Source organism: Zootoca vivipara, chromosome 11, assembly GCF_965207765.1.
Source record: "Zootoca vivipara chromosome 11, rZooViv2.hap1.1, whole genome shotgun sequence".
NCBI classification, from domain to species: domain Eukaryota; kingdom Metazoa; phylum Chordata; class Lepidosauria; order Squamata; family Lacertidae; genus Zootoca; species Zootoca vivipara.
The window spans coordinates 40,325,020-40,342,476 of NC_142594.1; the positions used below are offsets into that span (position 1 = coordinate 40,325,020).

A 17,457-nucleotide genomic window follows, 5' to 3' on the forward strand; every position below is an offset into this window, starting at 1 on the left:
TTTCACTCCAGGCTGCCAGCCAACATGACCAAGCTGAGTGGACTTGGGATCCAGCTTAAATCCTCCTCCCTTTCTTACCGGTTGCTCTTTCCCTGGAAAAGCTGCTCTTTACCACTGAATCAGAGCAAACAGCAGTCCACGGAAAACCACGGAAAAAGCATGATTTGGGCCAAGGAAATGGCAGGCAGGCAGGCAAAGGGTTTGTCCATGCTTCCTCTTGTCTCACTGCTTTCATCCAGAGAAAACTGCTCCTTAGCGTTCAAACAGCAATTTGGGTTTTTCCACAAATTGTCATTTGTTCTGATCTATCACTAAAGATCAGACCCAGGTGGCGCTGTGGTTAAACCACTGAGCCTAGGGCTTGCTGATCAGAAGGTCGGCGGTTCGAATCCCTGTGACGGGGTGAGCTCCCGTTGCTTGGTCCCAGCTCCTGCCAACCTAGCAGTTTGAAAGCACGTCAAAGTGCAAGTAGATAAATAGGAACCGCTACAGCGGGAAGGTAAACGGCATTTCCATGTGCTGCTCTGGTTCGCCAGAAGCGGCTTTGTCATGCTGGCCACATGACCTGGAAGCTATACGCCAGCTCCCTCGGCCAATAATGCGAGATGAGCGCGCAACCCCAGAGTCGGTCACGACTGGACCTAATGGTCAGGGGTCCCTTTACCTTTCACTAAAGAGCAGGGTTTCCCTTGGAAAGGAGCTGGGCAAGGGGGAAACCGCTCAGACCATGCCTAGAAAATCTGGGTCAAGTGGAAAGCTGCTCGGACCCATCTATTCTAGCAAAGTGTGGATGAGCTCAAAGTGTTAATCACTCACTGCTTCTTAGTTTAAAATACCCCACACAAGCTGCTTTTCTCATTTTATGAGACATTCCTGCAATTTTGTTATACTAGTTTGTGCAGCATAACTTGCAGTCAGCCATTTTGATAAGGAGGACTATACCTCTTGATAACACTTGAGAGGTCTATAGCACTCTTGCTTGCTTTTGAGATTCCAGTGTAGGTTTCGTTGGCCACTGTGGGAACAGGATGGTGGACTAGATGGAACTTTAGTAAATCTTTATACCTAATTACAGGTAGGTAGCCGTGTTGGTCTGAGTCGAAGCAAAATAAAAAAATTCCTTCAGTAGCACCTTAAAGATCAACTAGGTTTTTATTTTGGTATGAGCTTTCGTGTGCATGCACACTTCGTCAGATACCTGTATGCACAGGAAAGCTCATACCAAAATAAAAACTTAGTTGGTCTTTAAGGTGCTACTGAAGGAATTTTTTTACTTTATACCTAAATGAGTCCCCCCCCCCTAAATGAAATCTATGAATATCTGTTAGGGTCATCTATGACTGAAGCCAAAGGCAATTTAGGTGAGAGTCTAATTTTAAACTTATCCCAAGATTACTATATTCAGTTTGCAATCCTATATGCACTTTCCTAGGAGTCAGCTTTGCCTGCTGAACAGCAGCCTGAAGGGGGAGAAGGCAGAGTGACTCCACCTGCAGCTGATCAGCCTTCAAGGACACAGAGGAGAAGGCCCTGATGAGAACCAGCTGGCTTCAGCCTTCTTAAGCAGAGCTTCCAGCAGCAGTCAGATGCTGAAGACAATGCTTGTAGTTCCTGGCGTTGCCTTGCTGCTTCCTGCTCATCTTGACCCCCTGACCTCTGGACTGTTTGACCATGCAGATTGCTGTTCGCCCAACCTTAGGACTGGACCTGACTTCATATGCTGTCTCGGTCTCCAGGACGGGTAAGTCCACCTCAGACTCTTCTGGTTGACTGGCCTCCCACTCTACTGAGCTCTACACATTGTTGCTCAGCAATGAGACTACGACAGGATGAGTCTCGGTGAGCTCAATGGGGTTTACTTCTGAGTGCACATGCCAAGGATTGTATTGTAAAAGATTTTGTTTTATTGCTACTGACCCTCCACAGTTATTTGCCCATAACAAGGGTATATTTAAAATTAATTTATTTTTATTTTTCTGTTACTAATGGAAGAATAGGCTCTTTATGCAATCAAATCGCCAGTTAATACAATTAGCAAAATAATGCTTGCAGCTGCTTACTGCTTGAACATAAAGTATTTGACATTGATTTTATCGAGTGGTTCCGCGCCCCCCCCATCAAGTGTTTTAAAGTAGATTGATCACCCCTCACCAAAGATCTTGGCATGGAGGGGTCTTTTTTAAGCAAATTGTTAGTGTATGAAACTATACATCTCTTCAAATTGAATACAGGAGTATGATACACTGACAGCAGGTTTATGGATGGTACATAAGAAATTAGCATAAAATGAATTTGCATTGCATTAGGATAATGATTGTCCATTCATCTTTAGTAAAAGAGAGCCATTTTGATCGTTTTAAATAGGGAAAGAGAGAATTGTTCCCAGTACATTTGTGATCAGTTAAGTGTCTCTCGTTTCCAGCCCAGGCTCATTAGAAGGCAACTGCAGGACTTGTTCAAGCCCTTTTTACACTGTCTGCAGGCAAAGCAGCGAATTCGGGGCGCTTGCCAGGCAGTGCACATTCCTGCCGACATTCTCAATGAGGAGATTGTACAAATAAGGAAACAAACAATCTCCAGTCACACTGACTTTCAGGGCAGGCAAAATAGCAGGTGGGCGGCTGAAGACATGCAGGAAAATCTATCCGTGCTTACCAAAAAGGGGAAAGGAATGACATGAGTGGTTTGAGAGAGCGAAAGCGCCAAAAGCTGTATCAAAGTCCTGGAAAAGATAACTAAAAATAGTTTGGAACTGGAAACTGCAGCATGATTTACAGCCCAATCCTCTGCACGTTTACGCAGAAGTAAGTGCTGCTGAGTTCAATGGATTTGCATACTTTTGAATTCCTTTTGCACCACTGTGGCCAAGTTGCAGGGGTGCTACATTCTCCCATTGAAACAAAAAACAACTTATGAGGGTTGCATAAGCAGTCTGCCTTTAAAGCACACACGTCCCAAAGAATCCTGGGAACAGCAGTGTACAGAACTGCAACTCCCAGCATCCTTAACGAACCAGTTCCCAGGATTCTTGGGGGGACAGGAAAATGTGTTCTACGTGTATGGTGTGTGGGCAGACTCTGGATCAGTTGGGCCTTAAGCTGCTTGCAGAACAGCTCATTGTGTTTATAACCACCAGGTCCTGCTATAGATTTTTATTCTATTTATTTTTTATTAAAGTTCTGTAATTTAGGAAGTAGGTTGAAGGTGGTGGTCAAAGGCCTAGTGACTTCTACTTTTTACTGCTGGGCTGTTTAAGACATGCAGTTGGGAGTGTGTTAGCCAGGGTATTTGGGTGTTCCCTAGTTTGTCTTGTATTTCTTGTCAGTATGGTTGTTGTTTTTTAAGAAGTCTGTTAGGTGGTATAAGCCTTTGGCTTGCCATGTTTTTATTTGGATGTTTTGCGCTGCATGCTTTAAGCATGGGCTGTGTGAACCTGTTTAATGATTTGGGGGATTTTCCTTAGTTTTTCTTTTGGAGGAATGGGTATGCTGTAGTAGGGTGTTTTCAACTGTTTCTATCTCCATGTGCACCCATCGTTTTGTTTTGTTTTCTAGGATGTATGGGATTATGTGGCACACTTGGTTGGCGATGAAGTTGGTTTTGTTCCATTTCTTAGGTCTTTGTTAATTTCTTGCCACAGGGGTTGTAGTTGTGGAGTTGTGGAGTTTCTGGTTATTTGTACTCCTAAATATGAATGGAGAGCGAAACAGGCTAGTTTGGGAAGCGGCTCATTATATCCCTTATATAAGTTTATTCTCTAAACTATCAATTATCAAACTGATCATTTGCAAGAATGTGTGCACATTGTCTGGGCTTTCTTTCTTTCTTTCTTTCTTAAATCTCATTTGAAAAGAGCAAATAGGCTTGTTCAATATTCACACAAAACCAGGGGTGCCAACTTGAATGAAATATTGGGGGGAGGGGCCAGGTAAGCCCCACCCCACATAATTGATCACAAGATGTGGCACCCCCCCATTTGAATGACAATGCCCATCAACTTGGGAGGTGGCCCCCCTCAAATATTATTAGGAGGGGTAAAGGGACCTTGGGCCCTAAGTTGGCTCCTATGCACAAAACAGCTGTGGGAATGCACTTCTGGTACATTGTCTGGCCTCCCCCTTGCGAATAAGCAGAGAAAGCTTTTAGACTTCAGCTGGGGTTCCCTCTTCCTTCTGCCTAAAATCTGCATGAGTTTGCTGCGCCTTGAAACAAAAATCTCATTGCACTCAAAAGGTACTCAAGAGATGTCTGCTGCATTAACTGCAGATGGTCCCCCCTCCTGTCTGCCTCCTGTAAACTCCACCTGCGGTAGCAAGTCAAAATAAACAACCTGCAGGAAGTTGATGGCTTCTAAGCAGCTGTCCTCATAGTGGTCACTTCGTGTTATACTGTATCTGTTCTTTGGAAGCAGAAGGGAGAAGATTGATTTTTCCCCCTTGGAAAAAAGGTTTCTTTTATGTAAATAAATTTAATGGGCAAGATTAAATGGATTAACAAACTTTCTGCAACCCATTATAAAAAAGCAGAAGCTAGAGGCAGCCAGTTCTACATGTGCCCTAATGCTTGCTTTTGTAGAACACATTTTTAAGGATTGTTGCACAATCATTTGTCTGCAATGGAAAATGCAGCTGGTGATCAAAGCCAAGTTTTTTGGTTGTTGGTATTTTAGAAATCAACTTTCTTTGAGCAATTAAATCAATCAAAATGCAGGATTCTAGCTTATTCTCTGGAGGGGTAAAGGGGAGCTGAGAGAAACACCCCCCTCTCTAATGGAATGCTTTACAAATGCTTCCTTTAAGCAAAATTGCAATGTAGAAAATATTCACTTAGTCCATTCTTATTGGGACAGGGTGTTTTGTAACGCCTTGATCCGGCAGAAAACGGCTTCGGCAGCTGCTCCATCCACACAGTGTTGCAATTGTGGGAGCTCATTAAGATTCCTGGGAGCGTCTCTTTTCTCTTGCGTGGCTTTGGAATGCCTCATTAGACATTCAGCAACTGCCCTCTTAGGAGCACTGCGTCCAACTTGTCCTAGCCAAAGTTTACGGCATATAAATTAGTGATTCCAACAGATTTCTGCTCTTTCCTGCCTTGGCATAAAGCTGGGTAGTCACAGAAAAATGACTTACTATCAGTGCTTAAGCATAAGAACCAAGAAGTTAGCTTTGGGAAACTGAACGCAACTCTTGACCGTGCAGCTTCTACCCTGCCTGACTGTTAAGGAGTCAGGAATCTGCAGAGGCACAATACAGGCAAGGGCGTAAAATGAATGTGTATAAAGGTCTTTGGTACTCCTACCAGGGTGTGAAATGAAGGAACATGTAAAGTGTTAATGTGACATAAAAGATCTTAAGAGATTGTATTGCTTAAAGCAAACATAAGTGAGGGATTAAACATATATTTCTTCCCCGAGTCAAAATAGCATCAAATTCAGTCTTGTTCCCAACCCGCCATAACAATCTATGGTGACTAAACAAAGTTACATAATTTGCAAAACGCAAGGTATTCTGAATGTCACTAATTGGTGTCCTCCCTTCCAGCACCCCAAGGAAAGCACTGCAGCTATTTCCAACAAAGCGTTGCCTGAGTTAGCAAAACTCAGTGTAGCACAGGCACACTTCAGGACAATAGATCCGATGTGTTAGAGCTGACAGCTTTGATATGCTAATTGCAATATTATGCTTGACTCCAGTTATTTTAAACCGCTCATTTGTGCCAATGTGTTTTAAGTTCAGTGTGGGACTTGCAAGTTTTCTCCCTGCAATAAATCATAAACTTTTCTGTTCATTATTTTAAAAAAGAAAATGAAAATTTACAAAGCCTTTGAGAAAAGGTAAAATGCCTGTCAATGCCAATGAAAACAATTAATTCCTTCCACGATATATACCAGTTTGCAACACTTTTTTAAAAAGCATTTAGATTCAGGAAACTGTTGTCATGGAAGTTGTGAGGCATGTCATGTGAGGCCACCAAGTCAGTGCATTGGCCCATCTGGTCTTATGCCATCTATAGTGACTGGCAGTGGCTCCAAAGAGTCCAGCATGAGTCTTTTCAGCTCTGCTGAGAGCATAGCTCAGTTCGTAGAGCATGTGACTCTTAATCTCAGGGTGGTAAGTTCAAGACCCATGTTGGGCAAATGATTCCTACATTGCAGGGGGTTGGACTAGATGACTCTTGTGGTCCCCTCTAACTTTGCAATTCTATGAATCGGGAATCCTGGTGATTGAATCTGGCACCAGTACAAAGAGAGCTTCTGATCTATCATTCCTCTTTGGTCCTTCCTCTGTTGCGTATTAGGCAGGAAAGAGAGTCAATAGAAATCTCTACAGCCTCTGCTTATGCTAGTTGCTCAAGTCAGAGCCAATTATTGGTACCCCAGAACTGACAAGATCCTTGGAGATGTTTACCTATCGCATCAGATCAGAACAGAGACTGACACCATTGGTCAAGAGATTATCAGTTGCTCCTTTATAGGATAAAAACTGAAGGAAACTGAAGTTTGGTCTCTAATTAAGCAGCTATCAATTTGATCCAAGTTATTTTGGAATTTTTCTAGCCATTCCGTAACTTACTATTTTTGGCAAGGTGACTGAGCACTTGGCAAAAGACCAGTTTCAAGCAGGAGAAATTCAGCTGCTAAATTTTTTGAACGACTCTGCTCAGCCATTACTCACAGGAAGGTCTGTGGGACCACACCTTCAGACCATCAGACCCTGCTATCGCACGACCCTTTCCCGCTTCCCATGGGGTCAGGGCAAATGCTTGCAGCAGGGATTCTGCGGTGAAGGTGTGGACTCTGCCCACAAGCAGAATTCCAAAGTATGCAAAAAGCTGGCCCAAGTATAAGCAGCTTTTCTGTTGCAGATGTTTGACCTGAACATGCTGGAGAAGATCAGGGCTAAAGGCATGGGCCTGAAATCACTTTGGACTTGTAGTGCCCTTTCACACGTGCAATGGCTGAATAGATCCAAATGTAAGTCCACTAATAAATACTGAACCAACACCTGGCTTGAAACCTGAGCCAAATTGCTTCAGTGGGGCTGTTCCATGACATTGACTTAAGGACAGGTAGAATACCACTCTTGTTTCTTTGAAATATCCAATACCAGCCTTCAATACCATTTGTCATCAAATTGCACTAAGCCACCTAGAGAGATGATTTAGATGTTCACTATATTTATTTCTCTCCTTTCCTTCAAGGAATTAAATATTATTATTTGAGTTATATACCACCCTTCATCCAGTGGTTTACAGTATTAAAAATGTAAAAATACATAACTTAATAACAAAACAAACACACACGAGTTTAAAACAGGCATGTCCAAAGTCCGTTTCGGCAGCCTAATCTGGCCTGCCGGTTGGTTTACTTCCTGGGGTGAAATCTTTTAAAAAAAGCTCAACAACTTCAATCCTAAAAAAGTCAACAACTTTGGTCGGCCCTCACGCATGTTCATGCCATCAAATCTGGCCCTCTTTGAAAAAAGTTTGGACACCCCTGGTTTAAAAGGTTGTAATTTGTTTAATTAGTGAAAGGCCTGGGTGAAGAGGAAGTTTTTTCCCTGGTGCCTAAAGATATGCAACAAAGGTGCCAAATGAGCCTCTCTGGAGAGAGCATTCCACAAATGGGAAGCCACTTCAGAAAAGGCCCATTCTCGTGTTGCTGCCCTCAAAACCTCTCCTGGAGGGGGCATGTGCAGGAGAACCTCAGATTATGTTCACAGGGTCTGAGTCAGTTCATATGGGAAGAGGTGGTCCTTGTGGTATTGCAGTCTTGAGTCATTTAAGGCTTTGTAAACCAGCACTATGAGTTGGGCCCAGAAGTTAATTGGCAGTCAGTGCAGTCAGCAGACCTTGGTTCTCCTCCCCTATTTTGTCCTCACAACAACCCTGTAAGGTAGGCTAGGCTAAGAGGTATTGTCTATTTCGTAGCTATCCACTGAGCTTCGAAACCGAGTAGGATTCTGAACTTCCATCACCCCAGTTCTGGTGTAGCACCTTAACCACTGCTTCACACCATTTCAATTGTGATGATACTAGTTTGCTTATATTCTGAAGACCCAGGCAGTGATGGCTGGCAGCAGATTTGGCGTAAAGGATACAGTTTGGAAATTTTCATTGACTTCCCTCTTGCAGCTGAGCACCTAAGTGATTTGCAAGACATGTCTTTCATCAGATGCAACAACATTCCTTCTAGAGGACAATAATTATTTACTGTCATGCATATCTTGGTTACCTTGTAGATAAGTTGCTGCCATTCGCTTGACAGGGGACTTCCCTGAAGAATAAGCTGCAGCTGAGGGAGAATACTGCAATCGGTTTTAAGGCAAAAAGGTGAGTGATGTATCTTACACATGCTAACTCAGAGCTGAACGTATAATGCCTCAAGGGGATTTCTCCCAGCATGTTTTAAGAAATTAATTCACTCCTTCAACTTTTGTGATCATAATGTATTAAGCAGGGTCTTTTCTGCAGTGGTGTCACACTTTTGGAATGCCTCCCGCAAGTAGGTTTTCTGGCTCACAGCAGGCTGTAAGATTTAAAAATCTTTCAGGCCCTCTGTGTTCACAGGGATCAAACACCAGCAGTAGTTTTGGGACTGAGTCAATTAGTGGTTTTATATGTGTTTCACTCTTGCTTGCATGTCACTTTTGAGTGCTTTTTACTACTCCAAAAGGCTGTTTAGAGATTTTAATAAAAGCAGTACCTGATTCAATTAAAATACCAACGAACAGGTGATATGCTATCTTGTACACACAGTTTCACTGCAATCTAATTCCATCCAAACCTGGAGCATCAAATTCCAAAACAGCTAACAATTTTCTTTATTCAGATTCCACATAGCAAATGTCAGATACAGCGGTTAGTCTAGAAAAATACATTTTAAAAAAATCTTCCGCAGACCACATCTCCTGTAACAAAATCTGAAACCTATTTTACAAATCAATCTACATTATTAATGTAAAAAGGAATCCTGAAATTTAGCATTTTCATTATATCCGGCCATCCATCTATTCAAGCATAGGCTTCTGCTATTTATAGATGTTAGAATTTCTCATACATTTCTCTAATGTAGCTCCTGTACATATTAAATAAATCAGAGGCTCTGCTTGTAGTGCATTAACCATGTAAGCAAGCACACTCAGTATTTTTCCAGTACCGTTTGCATTACAATTATTTGCATGCAGGTGTAATTAGCATTTAAAAGTGCACAAGTAGCCCATTTCTCTGTGGAAACTCAGACATCCATTGGAGACATCACAATACCAGTTACTTAGCTACACATTATTAGAAATGTAGGACAAGGAGGTACTCTGAAACTATATGCAACAGTGTATATAGATTTTTTTAAAAAAACACTGTTAGGAATTATTTCTATATTTACATCCAATTTCACTACCACAGGTTCATGACAATAATTCAGTACAGTGTGGAAATCAACCTTCAGTTAGGATTGTTAGGTACTATTTAGGTAAAGTGTAGCCCAAAACATATCCTGAAAAAAGGAACTTTATTAGTTGAAAGCTCTGGTTCATCACAGACCATGGCATACCCTCTGCAGAATACGTGTACCAGTTCAGTATGTGAAGTAATACTAGTGTGCATTCAAGAGAGCCAGCAAGAATATGTGCAAAGTTCAAACAATAAAAAAAGCAAACCTCACATGAGGAATTTACACTGGCCACTGTTAGCATTTGTTTAAGCCTGTCAAATAGGAATGCAGAAACCCTGTGGACAAGATACAGGAATGATCTTAAGGTTTAACACGTAAGCATATAATGTAATTATTCACTAAAAATGCCCATGGAGGTTTCCAAAGTCAGTTTATGGGGGTTATATTCCCCAAAACAAAGTGGTGAACCTAAAATTAAAAATCAATATTAAAACACTATTCCAGGTTATCCAGTTTGAGATCGAGGCCGAGGCTTAGCTTCTCTCCCCATGGAATCCAGTGTAGTTACGGAGTTTAAACCTTGAAACATTCACAACATTAAGTGAACTGTAAATAAGTTTTAATAGTTCCACAAAAGCCCAGGTAAAACAAATCACACACTCTTCCCTCTCCCACAAAAGTGCAAAAAATATCAAGTTGCTGCTTGGTCCACAAATGCATAAATGTACAAAAGAGGTGCAGTTTCTGCCGAAACCAAGTTGTTCTCCTACTAAGGCCAGTTTCACCGGAGAAGTTCAGCGTCCAAAGATGGAGTTCAATTCCAGTAGGATTAATTCTACAATCTGGTTCTGATACACGGTATGAACAGCTATGTTGCAAGTCTCTTTCTCTGGCTTCAAGAGGGTTGGACCAAAGACTATGGCTATGCTTTGATAGGTCATTCGGTTCTTCTCTCCATTTTCTACAATTCTGAGAGAGAGGTGGGGGACAGCAGAGGAGAGGGGAGAGAGAGCAAACAATGAACTACCAACACAAATTCATATCACAAAAGAGAAGGCAGATAGCATAATAACTTCCCTAATGAAATTCTGCATGCAGGTATCCTAATCCAGAAACACTGATACAGTCATACGGTTTGAGTATTTTCAGTTTAAGTATTCTGCGGACCTGTCTGGAATGGATTAATCCACTTTCCATGGGGAAGTTCGCTTCAGGTTAAGTACAGACTTCTGGAACCAATTGTGTTTGTAAACCGAGGTACCATTGTATGTGCAAACAGCTTCAACTGAGCAATTGTCACATTCACAGGATGTTTCTCAGATTACAAAACAAATGAAGCCTGCACATACTTTTTGTATCCTTCTGGAACTTTGCAGCATGATCAGTCTCCATTTCTCACTGGGGCAGTGTGCAGCCACATACATCCACCAATGCACATCAAGACCTCTCACGGACGGCTAAACCCCTTTATAGCTCTGGCCCCCTTTTCCCACCACAAATATACAGAAAACTTGAGTTTAAAAAGCAATGCCTGAACTTGTTTTTCTAGAAGGCAGGCGCAAGGGGGCTGGGACTGGCTGGGCAAGGTGACCTCCAGAGCAAAATAGAAACATGATTTCATCATGTCTCTTCATTTGTGGATGTGAAAAACAGACCGAGCCACATTTTTCTTCCATGCACTACTTACCTCTTGAGGTGTTTGAAGAGCACCTGCATGGTATCTTGATTTGGCTTTGGCAACTGTTTAATCAGCTCTTTTACAGCATGAACACGCTGTCTAGGCTCTTGTTCTGGAGAGGGGGGAGAGAGAACTTTTATGTACATTGCTTTTCACTGTTTATGGTTTGATTGCAAGGACATTAGCTAATGCATATTACCACCTAGTGGCCATAGTGAACATGGCCATTCTACAACAACAAATCTAGAATAAATGTATTTGCCTCTTGCAGAAATGACTCCTGAGACTTCTACAGCACCTTAATGCTGTGGAACGTGGCTTAAATGAAACCTAGGAATGGGCAGATCACTATAAAAAGTGTCCCTCTTAGATGTATATTTACACTTTCTCCCCGTTTACAAAACCTCAGAAAATAATTATGTGATTCACCCACATGTGTGAAATAGCTTAATTAAATGCGTGTACATGTGCAATTTGTTCGCTATATTGAAAATCATATTCAATAATGTTTCAAATGAACAAAAGGAATTTTAAAAGGAGTGGGCCACATCCATACAGTTTGACTTTCATATTCATTTTGCTTAGATATGCTCTGCATAATACAGTGCACTGCTTGACTATTTGCCTCACTTTGAAAAAGAAAAGGAATTTGATTTTCATCATTTCTCTGCACCTACCCACTTAAGTGCTTTCTATTGTTTCCTTTCAGCAGGGATGGCTAACATTCAGCCCTCCAGGTCTTGCTGAACAGCACCTCCCCAACCATTGCCTATGCTGGCTAAGACTGATGAGAGCTGGATTTCAACATCTGGAGAGCCACAGGTGTGCAGTCCAACTTTAAGGAATGTTCAGAGCACTTCCCATACATAATTGTGTTGCAATCCTAACAATAGCCTGCAAAGTAGATTAGTATTATCCTAACACTGCAGATGAGTATGAGGCTCTGAGGCCAACAGATTGTGATTTGTTTAAGCCACAATCCTAGTGAGGTCATGACCAAGGTGAAATTTGTGTTTGGGGGGGGGGCGCTTCCTGATTTGCAACTCAGTAACTTATTTTTGTATAAATGTCTGACATGGCTGTTGTTCTGAAGTTGCTATACAATTGTCTTAGGGTGGAAGGCTTCTTTAGCATATACTTACTGATTGCATTAACAAAGTCATTGAAATGAGTGTAAGTGAATAGTGGTTCTGGCAGTTCTCTAAAAAACATTTTCAGAGCTCCTGTAATCACATGGATATCTTCCCATTTACTGTCATTCAAATCCAGTTTTTCATCTGAAACGGATATGGTATTAGAGAGTTTAGCTACATGAGCCATCACAGTTCCTGTTCTAGAATACAATGTTCAAACAAGGTATGAAGGTACACACACATTAAGTATTAAAAACCTATTTCATAAACAAAATATAATTTGTTAGCATCTGTTAAGAACTAAATAACTTTAGTGTTAACATTGCAAATTACTAATTGTTACGTATAGCAACTTACCATGATTAACAGCAAATCTCAACTTCTGTATTACTGCAAGATTGCCACTAACTCTATACAGCCCGTCAACATCCAATCCTAGAACAAATTTTAAAGTTCTGTTCAGTAAGTGGTTTTCCTATGGTTTATATGTGTAAAATTCATGTTTTAGAATGAACATTTATTTTAATAAAATGCAACAAAAAAGAAATAATTACTCTCCTTCAAAAAGGTGATACAATTTTCATAAACAAAAATTATACAATATTCAGCATTTGCTGAAAAACTCCTCCTTATATTCTATCGCAATGGGCTTCCAATTGTGTCAGGGTTGTTGCTTTTCCTAGAGTCTCTTGAAGTTTGAAATTTTGCCCAGCAATTTCAAAGCTTAACTGGACAGATGGTGGTAGCAGGCAACCATCGCTGCAGCAGCAGACACTCAAATAGACCTAGAAATTTGCTTCCACTAACACTTTGAAAAGTTCCGTCTACTTGTTACAATTAAATATATGTGGCAAAGTGAGCTACTCTGAAGGTCAACAAGGTAAAATATTTAAACAAACTTGTTATTACAACATACCATATTTTTTGCTCCATAAGTCGCACTTTTTCCCTCCTAAAAAGGAAGGGAAAATGTCTGTACATCTTATAGAGCGAAGGCACTGGACAGCAGAGGGATCCCTCGAGCAGAGGGATGCCTCTGCCACCGGAGTCATGGCTCCCAGTGGCAGGGGAGGGGCAAGAAGCCTGAAAGTGGGCTGCTTGTCCCTCCGCCGCAGCCGCCAACAGCCACTCCTGTGCCTGCCCCAGCGAGAGGAAACGGCGGCGGGACCAGCAGTGGCTCTCGCTCTGCTTGCTTGACAGTGAGCAGAGACAGGTCCCTTCTCCCGGTTCGCTGTGAAGCTGAAAAGTGAGAGCCGCTTAAATGTTCTGCGCAGCTCCTGCTTTTCTTGAGCGGGAGCCACACAGAGCATTTAAGCGGCTTTCGTTCCGCTTGCTTGACAGTGAGGTGAGAGGAGAGACGGAAGGGAGCCCCTCCTCCCAGCTTCCATCCTTCCCCCTCTCTCTCTTCCTCTCTCTCACCCCTTCCCTCTTCCAACTTGAATAAAATATTGGGGGGGCAGGTAAGCCCCACCTCACCTACCGTATCAGCCTTTCTCAACCTGTGGGTCCACAGATGTTGCTGAACTACAACTCCCATCACCCCTAGCTAGCAAGTTCAGAGCCCAGGGATTATGGGAGTTGTAGTCCAACAACATCTGGGAACCCACAGGTTGAGAGCCACTGCAATTGATCTCAAGACAAAGTGCATGCACACTATATGACTGACAATGCCCATCAACATGGGGGGGAACATGACTTCCTCAAATATTTAATGGGGGGGCAAAGGCACCTAGGCCTCTAGGAGTTGGCTGCTCTGCCTAGGACAATTCAAGAAAGCAAAATATTTTTTTTCTTGTTTTCCTCCTCTAAAAACTATGTCTTATGTACTCTTGCATTTCTTTTTTGAAGCCGTAGACTGTGCCTCTCCTTTTGGAATAGCAGAAGGAACACAATCGGGCTGCAATCCTACGTGCTTATCTGGAAGTAACTCTCATTAAACTCAGGGGGACATACTTCTGAATAGGCTGCACTATAAAGCATTAAAACACAGTTGTATAGGAATAGTTAAAAATGGAAAGATTATAAAGTTTCTAAGGAAGTCATTTCCAGCAGTTAAGGAGGAAAAGGGCTGAGAAACTATTTTTATGGTTCATAGAGAGCGTATGATGCCCAGATATGTGTCTATAGTAGTCACATGTCCTTCTATGTGAAATTTTTTACTAAGCCTCTAACCAGTTACTATAAAAAAATTGTTACTATTAAAAAGTGAGGTATCTTTCACCTACCATGTTCTTCAACATATTCAATACACAGTTTCACAAATTTTGGCACAGTGCTGTTCTCTCTTTGACACAAGCTGTTTAGATTGCAACCAAACACTTGATCTGAAAAACAGGGAAAGAAAGCAGTTCACACGTGATTGAGCTGAACTTCTCAGAACTATATAGAGTGAACAGGGCTTCCAACAAAAATGATACCAACTGGAGGGGATTCCCAGCCATCCTTATCTGGCTAGCAGGCAGCAAGATATTGACATGGCCCATGCTTGAGCCACTGTGACACCTTTTGAACTGTAGTCCAGTGGGTTATTTCATTTTGCAGAAAAGAGCTGTCCTTTCAGGAAGGGATTTGGGTTGTACTTGTTTGCTCCCTGAACCTAATGCCCCTTCTCTCCAGGTGCTGTTTCCTCTGCTTAACTTCTCTGCTTCCATGCAAAGCAGGAAATCAGCCAGCAACAAAAGATGATCAGCACTGCTGTACATCTTCCCTCAATTCCGCATCTTAAATTAGTGTGTACTTCAGCACACTGCCCATTGGTCCATTGACACACATCATTTCAGCAATCCTCAAATGACAGCAGCAGCAGCAACTGGAGTCCACTGATGCCAGGTTAGCAGTGAAGATGCTATAGGTAAAGGGTTCCCTGTGGGGTTTTTTGGTCCTTTAAAAAAAAAAAAACCCTGAGGGATGCTTCAGCAGTGTGCTTTATCCAGCTGCCCTTTCCTCTCAGTGCCACAGAGAGGCATGTGGAAGAAAGAAAGCTGCTATCGCTCTTTCTCTCCTGGGAAAGCAGCTCCCCCTTCAGCTTACCTACTGGACCGCCTCTCCTGGTATGCCCCGCGGAGGACCTTAAGGTCCACAAACAACAATATTCTGGAGATACCGAGCCATAAGGTGGCTAGATTGGCCTCAACTAGGGCCAGGGCCTTTTCAGTATTGGCCCCAACTTGGTGGAACACTCTTTCACAGGAGACCAGGGCCCTGCGGGATTTGTCATCTTTCCGCAGGGCCTGCAAGACAGAGCTGTTTTGCATGGCCTTTGGGTTGGATTCAGTCTGACCCCTGTGTTTTCCTCCCTCATGGTTTGGATTTATGGACTACTTAAAATGAGGCTGCATTTTAAATTTTAATATTGTATTTTAATCTGTATTTTAAATAACTGTTTTATTTTCTTTTATGTCTTATTGTAATTTTATTGGTGCTAGCCTGGTTTTGACTGGGGAGGGCGGGGTATAAATAAATTTATTATTATTATTATTATTAAAAGCATGGAAAGAAACTATACTAGTACAAAGCCTATTAAGCATGGTGAAGAGCAGGCATCCCCAAACTTTGGCCCTCCAGATGTTTTGGACTACAATTCCCATCTTCCCTGACCACTGGTCCTGTTAGCTAGGGATCATGGGAGTTGTAGACCAAAACATCTGGAGGGCCGCAGTTTGGGGATGCCTGGTGAAGAGTAAATACAACAGTACTGTTAGCTAGTTTAGCACTACTATTTTTAGGATGGGCAGTGTTCTAAGGAAAAGGAAGAAGGATGTTGTGATTGTGCTTAAGGTGGCTGTTGAAAGACTGTAATGCAATGCTCTGGGCCTCTGAAGGCATATAGCCAGAATGAGCAGCTAGCTTATTTTCATAGGAAGCTGATCTCTCCCCTTTGCTGGAAGCTAGATGACATCCCTGAAACTCCACTGCAGCATCATATGGATCAGAATGAGAAATCAGCTACCTTTTCCCTTCTGCTTGTGAGCTGAAATGTTGGCATGCGAAAAGAGACAAAATGAGGCACAGCACTTAAGACCCATACTCAAGAACATAACCTTCCCTCTGTGTGAAAAGACTTCCCCTTCCTTCATTCCAGGTTTTTGAAAGGACTTGGTTTTTTCAGTAGGGAATTTTGTGTGAAACAGTTTCACAAGAAGATAGGAGCACATCTTTAGTGAAAGGGGATTTTGCCCGAAGTCAGACCCTGATGTCTTCTGAACTGTAGACCAATTATAGGTCTGACCTGTAATATTTCCAGAGAAAAGCAGTTAAAAAAACCCCCTTATATCCTCTGAGAATGGCATGCAGTTCAGAAGTTGCTCCTGAGTGAACGAGTTTGACAGGAATTAGGGGAAATGAAAGAGACCTTAGAATCAGTGGAATCAGAAAACCTGCCCAACTTTCTAGCAATCCTCACCACTACCACTGGCAGGGTGAGAGCACACAACCTGGAAGACAAACTGATTTTTTGCTAAGTGGCACATCTCCTCTACTCAGTGACAAGTCTAGCCTGCCATTGCATCTCTACAAAGGAAAAAGTGTGATTTGATGGATAGTGTGTTACAATTCTTACTGAAAACATCAGTATACAGATCCATATATGGATAAAGAAAGGGACTGTCTGTGCAACATTCTGGGTTGTCTTGAGAAAAGTATTTTCTCTCAACCCAATGAGCCTTAGAGCTGCAAGGACACAAATATGTTAAGTGTAATCCTCAGAATAATACTGTTTTTGGTTTTTAACGTGGACACTTCAAAGGCTGTATTTCCTAGGGACATGAGATACGCTTGGGGTGGGGAGAGCTAAGAAATACTGAGAAGCTGGCTATTTCCTCTTAGGGCTGTAAGGCTTTGGCTGTGTCACTGTTTTCCTGGAAGATTTCCAGAAGAGAAGCCATGTTATTTTGTTGCAGTAAAAACAGACTAACAAATGTGTTATGTCACAGGGTGTGTTGTGGTTTTCTTGGATGTCTATTATTTTATTCCATCTTTACCAGGACTACAGTGGACAAAGGAAGTCCTTGTGGGAACTAATGGGAGAAGATATTCTCCCACCGCATAGGAATGTATAAGTGAAAGCCACACCAGGTAAGATTGGACAGGAAGGCCCAATCAGAATCCCATGCGGCAAGTACTCTCTTTTTGTCCAGACATACAGAAAGAAGAACAGCAAAACCAGCTGTGGAAGCAGAAACAAGAACCATCTAACACCAAATATTTTAAAGTTGAGGACTCCTCTAAAAAAACGGAAAGCATGCTTGTGCTGAACT

General features: G+C 42.1%; 1 protein-coding gene and 1 long non-coding RNA gene across 14 annotated transcripts in view; one reads left to right on the forward strand and one right to left on the reverse strand.

The window, feature by feature from the left end:
• The first annotated feature begins 1,432 nt into the window (after positions 1-1,432).
• Positions 1,433-14,952, forward strand: LOC148684278 (uncharacterized). Of its 4 annotated transcripts, none has more exons than XR_015946377.1 (4): positions 1,602-1,741; positions 8,241-8,331; positions 11,779-11,891; positions 14,819-14,952. It is a non-coding gene; the product is annotated as an uncharacterized LOC148684278 (long non-coding RNA). The 4 variants fall into 4 exon arrangements; XR_015946376.1 differs by having other exon boundaries at positions 11,782-11,891; XR_015946378.1 differs by lacking the exon at positions 14,819-14,952 and having other exon boundaries at positions 1,433-1,741; positions 11,779-12,749.
• Positions 8,799-17,457, reverse strand: part of ARHGAP12 (Rho GTPase activating protein 12) — a 67,549-nt gene continuing 58,890 nt past the window's right edge. For all 10 annotated transcript variants that reach the window (XM_088654070.1, XM_088654069.1, XM_035128862.3 and 7 more), the window contains 5 exons: positions 14,428-14,526; positions 12,560-12,637; positions 12,212-12,346; positions 11,079-11,181; positions 8,799-10,360 (listed from right to left, as the gene is read on the reverse strand). In XM_088654070.1, coding sequence (XP_088510196.1) covers positions 10,186-10,360; positions 11,079-11,181; positions 12,212-12,346; positions 12,560-12,637; positions 14,428-14,526 — 590 coding nt within the window. In that variant the 3' untranslated portion in view covers positions 8,799-10,185. The remainder of the gene's footprint in view (positions 10,361-11,078; positions 11,182-12,211; positions 12,347-12,559; positions 12,638-14,427; positions 14,527-17,457) is intronic.